The sequence below is a fragment of the Lactuca saligna genome, chromosome 2 (assembly GCF_052625555.1).
Source record: "Lactuca saligna cultivar CGN05327 chromosome 2, ASM5262555v1, whole genome shotgun sequence".
Taxonomy (NCBI): Eukaryota; Viridiplantae; Streptophyta; class Magnoliopsida; order Asterales; family Asteraceae; genus Lactuca; species Lactuca saligna.
In genome coordinates this window covers 43,837,855-43,848,411 of record NC_136418.1, presented here as the reverse complement: position 1 = coordinate 43,848,411, position 10,557 = coordinate 43,837,855, and the positions used below count along the sequence as shown (strand labels likewise).

General features: G+C 30.8%; 1 protein-coding gene across 1 annotated transcript; it reads right to left on the bottom strand.

The window, feature by feature from the left end:
* Nucleotides 1–534: 534 nt before the first annotated feature.
* On the bottom strand, nucleotides 535–7,541 carry LOC145030910 (arogenate dehydratase 2-like). The gene is made up of 11 exons (XM_078979360.1): nucleotides 7,292–7,541; nucleotides 7,113–7,180; nucleotides 6,812–6,904; nucleotides 4,053–4,253; nucleotides 3,884–3,964; nucleotides 2,893–2,988; nucleotides 1,880–1,957; nucleotides 1,679–1,768; nucleotides 1,532–1,599; nucleotides 839–920; nucleotides 535–740 (listed from the first exon to the last, which is right to left on the bottom strand). The coding sequence occupies exons 1-11, from the start codon at nucleotides 7,470–7,472 to the stop codon at nucleotides 684–686; spliced, it is 1,095 nt and encodes a 364-aa protein (XP_078835486.1). The 5' UTR covers nucleotides 7,473–7,541; the 3' UTR covers nucleotides 535–683.
* Between the last annotated feature and the right edge of the window lie 3,016 nt (nucleotides 7,542–10,557).

Genomic DNA, 10,557 nt, shown 5'->3' with positions numbered 1-10,557 from the left:
TTCTTACAATGTTGAAAGAATCTAGATTTGAGCCCCAAACTAGCTTTTATAGGGGCTAAAATATGGAGCGGATTTCTTGTAAATGCAAGAAATGAATAACTAATAATAAATAAATGTAGAGTGGTCGAATGGTTATGACTATGATTCTTTCTTGTAAATGCAAGAAATGAGTAACTAATAATAAATAAATATAGAGTGGTCGAATGGTTATGACTATGATTCTTGCTTCCATGTATTTGTTATGTCATCATGCATAAGATCTCCATCCTATCATAGGTTGGTGTACTATGTTCTAAAAACATGTGTACTTTGGGATCATAGTTTTTTTTTCATGTTTTCTTCACCTTGTTTAACTTTCATATTTTAATCAAACCAAGACAAATAATCGATATGCGACAAGAAAAAGTGAGCAAAAACTTATTCGGGAAAAAATATAAGTCAAGTAGAATTATGTAACTAAGAAAAAACATGTATCAATACAAATAGTCAAAAAAATGTTACCAGAAACCCTACTTTGTGGGCCAAAACAAAAACTTTAAAAGGGTAAAATGATTATTTTGGAAAATATTTACAAAATATATTAATTCAACAAAACAAAAAATAAAAGGCGATGTCATTCAACATGTTGTCAAAAAGTATGATAAGATATGTAAACTCTTATCAACCAAAATTCTAGGAAAGTGTCATATGGTGACATCTTCAGGGTAACTTCCTAGCACACTCAAGAAAGTAGCAAACTCCTGCCAAAAAGAGCAACATTTTGAGATCAATAATTCATGGCGATAAAAAAGTGAAGTCATAATTATTATGTTAAATTTATATTTAAAAAAAATGAAACCTTAAGATGCGAAAGAGCATTTTGGGCTCTTTGGTCTGCCATGGATGCTTGGAAGTCAACATAGAAAAGGTAAGGGAAAGACCTATATAAGAATTTTAATTTGGAGTTAAAAACAATAAAATATAAGTTGAAAAAAATGAATAGTAAAACAAAACAAAAGAGTCGACTAAAAAAAATTGCATATACACAATAGGACGATACAGATTGTACTGTGTTTGGACTGAGACGGATGTCAATAGGATAAAAATAGTGATTTTTTGTCCCATCAAAAAATGTGAAACAAGATGGGAAAGCGACTCAACTCTCGAGCTCTTGTCTTTGCAAAAAGACGAAAATGTCCTCTTCATCATCATCATCATCATCATCGAAAATAGCCCTAGAAAGTTTATCCAGTCTCGTCCAGTTATGTCTCATCCCATGTGACACATGGGATAGGACACGATATGACTGCACGAGACTGGATAAGCTTTTTAGGGCTATTTTCGATGATGATGATGATGATGATGAGGGCATTTTCGTCTTTTTGCAAAGACAAGAGCTCGAGAGTTGTGTCTCTTTCCCATCTTGTTTCACATTTTTGGATGGGACAAAAAATCACTATTTTTATCCTATTGATATCAGTCTCAGTCCAATACATGTGAAACACAGTGCAGACTGTCTTGTCATGTCACACGTGTTTTACACCTTACATACCCTGGGAATCCATTGGTGCTTTCGGTATGTGTAGGTAAAGCACGTCTCTGAAGAGGGCGGCTTTCAATCTGTTTTAAAATAAATTAAAATTTGAAAAATCAGCTACATTTATAATATAAAGAAAAATTAAAAAAGAAAAAAACTTGCCTTGGTGAGATTAATTTGTCTCATAGCAAACACTGCAAGTGCCTTGAAAAGCATCCCGGGACCCTCGTCAAGTGAGAAGACGATACTTGTCTGAAACAATAAATTCATATATTTACATGTGACTAAATACAAAAGAAAAAAAATAAAACAATATTAAGGACCTGTTTCTTTTTTCTTTTTCTTTTTTTAATAAAAACAAACCTTGAATGGTCTATCAGTACGTGGAATTATAGGTTCCCTTGCCAACATTAAGAATCGAGTCACATTATCAGAATAATCCTGAAAAAAAAATGAAAAAAATAAAATCATACAAGCGTGATTTACAATTAAAATATAATTTATAATCAATGACCATTTATGGTTTTGTGGACTTATGTATAATTAGACACCAAAATGAAATTATACTGACAAATAAACAAAAAAATGTTATTTATACTAATATTTTTTCGTTAATCCTCCTTAATAGATGAAGGTTTTTTTGCCACATGTCATCTTCTCATTCATTTGGACACATGGCATTTTCTAGAATTTTTGAATTTTTTATTTTCCACTTGTCTTTTTATTGTATTTTTCATTTTATTAAATTAAAATTCCACATGTAATATGTAAGGTAATATATGTAAGGTATTTATTAGAAAATATTTATATATGTATTGTATTTAATGTATTAAAGCCTCATTAATTTTAATAATTTAATTTTTTTTTCATTTTTCTTATAAATTCAAACTTCTCAAATTGTTAAATTTTTATATTTATTTTTTTTTAAATAAACCCATGTAATACATGGGTCTCACACCTAGTTTAAAATATAACACTAAAATACATTCCATAATACATATACAATATATTTATATATAGTTATCAGACAATCGAACAAAATTATTTTATTACTTTAAAAGATTGTTTACTAAAATAAAAACTTTAACCATGAAATCTCAAAACAAAATTATACTTAAAATAAATGCTTTTTACGTTACATTTGGAAGATAACAAAATACTATTTAATTAAACTTCCGAAAAATTTAAGAACATTGCTGTTACTGAATGTTATGTAAATAGAATTAAACTTATAACGGTACTATAAATATAATAATCTTTCATTCCACGAAGGAATGAAAAATCAGGCAAGGAATCACATTCCGTTGAGGAATGGAATGCTTCATTCCATTCCTGTGTAATGCTCAATTCCATTCCAGGTTTGATGAGATGATTACCTGAATATCTTGAACAAGCAGATTCAATCCATAAATCTTGGCAGCAGCAGCACTAGCTACTGCCCCAGTATCTTCAAGTTCATGTAGAGCAACATGCTGACAAAGAAAGAAGGAAAACATTAAATAAAATATTAGTAAATAATTATTCAACTATAATTTATAATGAAGTTTCTATAAATAAATAAATAAATAAATACAGAAAGCATTAAAAGTTTAAAACATGGACATGCTTTTACAGTTACACAATTTATATTATATCCCACTAGGTCTAAACTCTATGCACACTTATAAAATGTAGAAAAAATTACATAAATGGTCCCTGTGGTTTACCAAAGGTCACAAACTCAGTCCTTGCTATTTTTTTTTGACGAATATCATCCCTGCGGTTTCCAAAACTTTCATGGATGGTCCTTTTTGCTAACACCGTTAGTTTTCTTCCGTTAGTGTGAGGGTATAACTATAATTTGGTGAAAAGACCAAATTACCCTCACACTAATAGACAAAAACTAATGGTGTTAGCAAAAAGGACCATCCAAGCAAGTTTTGGAAACAACAGGGACGATATTCGTCAAAAAAAATTTAGCAAGGACTGAGTTTGTGACCTTTGGTAAACCACAGGTACCATTTATGTAATTTTGTCTAAAATGTATTTACATGTTGCAGTGGAGATGATTAGATAGTATCCAGAGTTTTAAGAAAAATTGTTCCTTTTATTAGTGAACTGAAGTCATAATAATACAACTCAAATTTTTCATATTATATTTTTCGGATCAAATTCAAGAAACAACAACCTAATTTCATTCATTTGTTTATTATAGCATCCTACTTTCATTTCTATCGATCACAGAATTGTACTTTATAAAAATAAATAAATAAATACCTAATTATACTATAATTGAAAATAGGATGCTATAATATACACATAAATGAAAGTACATTGCTATTTTTTTCATTCAGATTTTTGTTTTCAGAGCATAGTAACATATAGTACCTTTGCAGCCCCAGCAGTATCATCCACAGCTTCTCTAACTATCCCTAATCTTGTTAATGTGTTCTCACATTGTGCAAGAGCCTAAAGAAGCATAGATATACACATTATTATTATTAGTAGTAGTAGTAGTATTTTAAAATAACAAATTATATATATAAATAAAATATACCTGAGGATGGCTAAGAACCCTTTTGAGATCTTCAATTTTAACACCATGATTAGCAAGCAAACAATGGCGAATAGCAAGTTTGACTTCACCAACAATGTGCAATCTGTGTCTAAGTAAGAGATCATAATTCCTATGAATGCTTCCACCTAAGGAATTTTCAATGGGTAAAACTGCTCGATCCACTAGCCACCTCTCAACAGCCTGAAGTGTTTAAATAAAACAAAAAGTTTAAAAGATTTGCAAAATTGGTCCTTGTGTTTAGCAAAAAGATATTCAAGGAATGGCCTTATGGCCATGTTTCATTGTGGATTTGGTCCCTTACCAAAATGAAATGACTAATTTACAGTTAGGACAAATGGCAACACACTTGCAAAATGGAAGGAAAAAATAAATAATAGCAAATTTGTAATATAGTTAGGACATAATGGGAAATTCTCATTTCCTTAGCCGAAAAGAGACACCCATGTATAACTTACCGAGTTAAATGAGGTTTTTTTTTTTTTTGATGTATTGATCTTAAAGGGTTAAGCACTTAAGCTCGACAATTATACAATGTTGTTCGTTTTTTACTTAATCTAAACAAAATGACTTCACGGGTTAAGCCAAAAAGCCTTGGTTAATGTGTTAAGAGTTCAGACCCTAATATTTTATCTATTTGCCCTTTTTTTTTGTTCCTTTCAACTCCTCTCACGTTAAAATGATGAATATTGTGAAATTTGTTTTTGAAATGAAGGATAAAATGGTTGTTTAGTCTCATTCAAACGGATTATTCGGTCTAGAAAAGAAACAAGGTAACACCTTATCCAGACAAACATTTTATCCATTCACCCCCTTGATGCTTAAAAATATTTGCGAAAATGATGCCACTTGAGAAATAGAAGTAAAAGATAAAGAGAAAACTTCAAAAAATGGTCCCTCCCACCAAAGAAATCGCAATGCCTTCTCTAACTGATGATCGGCATGTAGAACAACAAAACTAAAGATGCATAATTTTTGAATATATCAACATTGTGAATCTTGTTCTCGGAAAGATCCTTCTCTTTTATCTTCTTTAACTGATAAGGAATAAAGATTTTTTTGTCTGTTGGATAAAACTTGTATCCAATTATAAAGGATTCAAGATAAGAGGAAGCATCCTCCATTATAGCAACCTCAGCAGCCTTTGATGTCTCTGAAATTCCCCAATCCAAAATGGCATTAAGATTTTGAGTAAATTACACGAATGGTCCCTATGGTTTAGGGTAATTTGCACGTTTGGTCCCTAACTTATTTTTTTAACTCGGAAGGTCCCTATTGTTTGTTTTTGTTACATGCTTGGTCCCTATCTTACCTAAAAAGACTATTTTGCCCCTGATTTTTTAATTTATTTAAATGAACACACTCTCAACCCTACTCCCCTCACCTTACCCTACATATCCCATCATTTTTCCATATTCAAATAATAGTCTTTTTAGGTAAGACAGGGACCAAGCGCGTAACAAAAACAAATAGAAAGGACCAAACGCGTAACAAAAACAAACAGTAGGGACCTTCCGAGTTAAAAAAGTAAATTAGGGACCAAACGTGCAAATTACCCCAAATCATAGGGACCATTCGTGTAATTTACTCTAAGATTTTTTTTTTTTTTTTTTTTTTTTGAGAGAGAGAGAGAGAGAGATCTACGGTGACAGGACGGGGGAGGGGAGGGAAGTTAAAAGATGGTGGGTTTGAGGTTAGGACAACATGCTAATAAATAGATAAATGTAAGGATAAAATGGTCCATTTATAGGAATTTAACAAAGTAAAAGTAACGATGTCAAAGTTAGGGACCAAAACCGCAAGATAGCCTTCTAAAAAGGACTACATTTGCAAATTAAAAACTTTTTGGACTCTATCCAAAGAAAACAACCACATGGAGGGCCAAAAGGTCATTTTATCACATTTAACAAATAAAAACAAACAGATGTTAAAGTCGGAGACCAAAACCACACCGCAAAATTGTCAAAAGGGCATTTTTTGCAAGTTGACAAGTTGAACACTTTTTGGACTCCATCCAAAGAAAAGCAAAACCACTAGGACCATTTTTGCAGTTTTCTAATGATGGCAGCTTTGTAGAAAGTTGAGTATTGATAGGAAAAATCTCATTTCCTTGACTTTCTCCATTAAGTCATTCTTTTTGCATTAAGTAAAAAAGAAACACTCATATAATTTATCAGATTAAGTCATGTCCCCATTATGTCAAAAATAAATAGCACCTTAGCGATAAACCTGTAATGCTAAGGATTATGCAATCAGTTTCATCATGCCCCTTACATCCAATCTTATTGTAGTTCACTTTGGATGCTAAGTTTGTTCTTTTAAGATTTATAAAATGCAAATTCTCAGTAAAATCCCCATACATAAAAGTTCTAATTATAGATTTAAAACTTGGTATAATTGAGTGGCATAAATAGCTATGTTACTTTCTATGTTTATATGTTTATTTGCACACAACACTATCTACTGTACTTTTTATTAAAGCTATTCTCCTCACAAATAAGAATCAACCTGAATCCTAAATAGCTACTGCCCATGATTGAAGAAACAGAATTGCAATTTCTGGAATTAATGGTTGAATGTTCAGTATTTTATCACAGAGTTTCAAACCTAATATGCTCTATCCATTAATTCAAATTATATGCAAGAAGTTACGTGGGAATAGGATTCTATATAAACAAGATCAAATGTAGGAATCAAGCCTATAATTAAAAAAAAATGGCTCAATTAAATGATATACAAACCTCGAATGCTGTCTCAAATTGTTCACAAGGAACTGCTTCACAGTTAGGGTAAGCTTTTTCTGCAGCAGATTCACTATAAGCCCCAGGAACACCCTGTCAAAATACCATAAAACTTCAATAAAACAACAAGAGTAACCTCGATTTCATTTCAGCATTAATGTTTGTGCTTCTTCAATGATGCGATAACTTGTTTTATAAAGCATAAAATCAATCGATGTCTCCGAATGTATAAAAACATACACCATGGATTTTACACAAGATAAGATGAAAACAATAATTTCCCAAAATGAGATAACTAAACCTGATAAGCAACGCGAATTCGAGAACCCTCAGATGGTATTCCAGTCAGATCGGTAGACGTTAGAGGCCCTAAAAATTAGCAAAAAGTAAACTGAATCACAACATAAATTCGCAAATGCAGTGAAGATTACAGAAGGAAATGATGAGAGAAGATAGATTAGGGAAAATGTTGGGTTTTACTTGGAAGAGAAGTGCTTTTTCCTTCGCCGGTGCCTCCTTGAATGGAGGATGATGTGGAGGCGGAGAGTGAAATGGGAAATCGCCGGAATTTGAGTTGGGATGGGAGCTTTTGAATAGAAGTGGAGGTGATAGGGTGGTTATGAGGCGGGATGATAGGGGATCGAGATATGGTGGCCGCCATGTTTGTTGCTGGGAAGGCTGGAGACCACTGGAACGCAGCACCGGTGTGATGAATGGAGAAATTTTACAAAAGAAAAGGAAATATACTTTTAATAATTAAATTTTTATGCACGTTTATTTTTAGATGTTTTATAAAAGTTCCTTTTAAAAAAATAAAACAAGCGTCATATTTCATATTTATGTTATTTTATCGTTACAACCAATGTTTGAGGGTTGATATTACGTTATTTAGAATTATAATTATGGTTACAAATACAAAAAAACAATAATAATATTATAATATTGATTTACATATTTAATAAAATGGATTAATTAGCAAAAACAATAAATCAATAATTATACAATATCATTAAAGAGATTAAAATGAAAATGTTATTATGACAAAGATAGAAAGTAATAAAAAGAATTAGTTGATAATCAATAAGTGGATGAAAGGATGAAAGAGTAAAAATAATAGGTGCCATAATCGTATTGATTGATTTAATTAATATAAATTTAGCCAAAATTTTTAATTATTTTTTTTAAATATAAACAAACATTATTTTTTTATAGCAAATAACTTCTCGCAGGTATGTAAAACCTATGAATTTAGCACCTCGGCCTGTGATTTAAAGTTGTGGACTACCATTTGATCCAATTTCGGCTCATGGCCTGATAAGAATGAATAATTTTCGCAAAAAGAAAAAATAAAAAATATAATTAGAATCGCAGTTGCTTGACAAGTTTAGCACCTTAACTTTAAGGGTATGTTTGGGTTAGTTTTTTTTTTTAAGTGAAAAGTGATTTTAAAAAAAAAAGTGCTTATTAGTTTATAGTTTTTAGGAAAAATTGATTTTAAAAAGTATTTGAATGCGAAAAGCTGATTTTTCAGGAGTAAAATGATTAAAAAGCTAGAATTTTCCATCTTTTTGAAAGCTTTACTTTTTCCTATTTAAATAGTTGTTTTAAAAAACGCTTTTTAAATAGACAAACACTTTTTTAGTTTGTTAGTTTTTTAAAAAACTAAAAAGCTAATAAGCTTTTTTTAAAAGCTATCCCAAACACCTACTAAGTGGGATTTCATCTACTTTCCTCTTACGATTTCCCCATCTATATTCTTCATTTTTTATTATTATTTATAATAAATTATGTAAGTTTTTTTGTTGTTGCTTTTGAGTATGATTTCTAACATCTCCCACTTTTTGTTTGTGTTTGTGTTTTTGTTAGATTTCGTATAATTACACCAGATTGTATATAAAATTTATGAAAAATTTGTTAGATTATCAACTTTTTGTTTGGATTTGTGTTTTTTATGTTTGTACTAAAATGAGTTCTAATATCAATTTGTTACACCTTGGCCAAGGCGGCGGAATATATCAGACTCTGTGATGTAGTTTATGGATCACAAGCAATTGGATATATAGCATAATGATACTTTTAAAATGACTAAAAAGTATTTTTTTTTTTCCTAGTAAGTAAAACCATACTTAAAAATGTTATGTAGAGAAAGAAACCAACTCCATGGTTTAGAGAGAGAGAGAGAGAGATCCACTTAATGTTTATTAGTCTTATAACCGAGCTATGTAACTGAAGTACCCCTACAAAGCTTCATTAGACATCTTAGAAATGGCTGAATATTGTAATCACCCGCTTCGACTTGACCTTCATGGTTGTAGCTAGCAACCGCAGGTGGCTGTCAACCTGTATAGATCTGCACATATGTGTCTCGCTCTAATGATTAACAGTTATAATGGTGTGGGTATACTAAGTGTTTATACTTAGGTAATTAATAGTGTCTCAATATAAAAGTCATTAATTAATGTACACGAATAACTCACCCTATCTTATATGTGGATAAGCATTTGGTGTGTAATGATCTAGAGTGAATACCCCTATCTTATATGTAGATAAGCATCCATGGCATAATGATTGAGAGTGAATAGCACTAACTTTTACATGGATAAGTCACTAGGCAAAATGATTTATGATAGATGGAGTTTTACTATAAAAGCCAAGTATATTCGATAACTATATACGTAAAGGTGTAGGATAGTCGCTTTAACAAAACGGTAAAACTCATGGTAGTATACATAAGTATATGTATAATTTTTAGTTATGGTGTAACTAAACATACATATATACATACATGATATAAGTTTGAAATACTATAATGTGATTTATGTTGGATTAATGTGTATAAGGTCGTAATTAAATTGGTATAATGTTGATGAATAAAAGTAAAGTTCTTTTTGGGTTGCCCTCATAATCAATAAATTGCCTAAATTGATTTTAGGAGAGAGATAAATGTTTTATTGATATATTATATGACTAATATATTAAGAGAAATTAAATATTTTCCTACATTTTATTCCTACTTATCTTCCGACCCTATAAAATGTTGACATGTGGCATATTTAATAACATATTTAATGAAATTGATAATATTTTAGTCCACTAGTCACCATTTAATGTGGGTAGGAGGATAGTAGGAATAAAATGTAGGAGAATAATATAGAAGTGCAAAACTAGGATTGTCAATCATGATTTTTGTTTGGGATATTGCTAACAGTTCAATGGAAATGGATAATATTCTTTAATATATATATATATATATATATATATATATATATATATATATATATATATATTTCAAGCGGTTCGGTTTGATTATCTGCGGATACTTAAGTATCCAAACCAAAACTGACCCGTTGATATCCGGTTTTTTCAGTTTTGGTTTTTTCGGTTTCGGATCAACCGGTTCAGCTTGGTTTTACGTTTTTTTTTTGCACACCCCTACTAGTCATATATATAAACCCCCTAAGGGTTTACAATTTTTTCCATCCCTTTGTCTAAGAGTAGAACTGAAAATTCCTTTTCTCTCCTCTCTCGTATTTAGCCTCCATTTTGCTAGGGTTTCGATATGAGCCATTAAAGGCACGAGACTTCTGGTATTTGCTTTCTGAAGACCAACAAAGAAGGATTACTAGTTTATCTGCTATAATAAACTAAGGTATGAATTTTCTAATAACTCTTTACTAATTTTGAAAATAGCAACATACTTTCAGGGTTCTTGATATTTAATAGTTGTTTGCAAATCATAGTGAGAA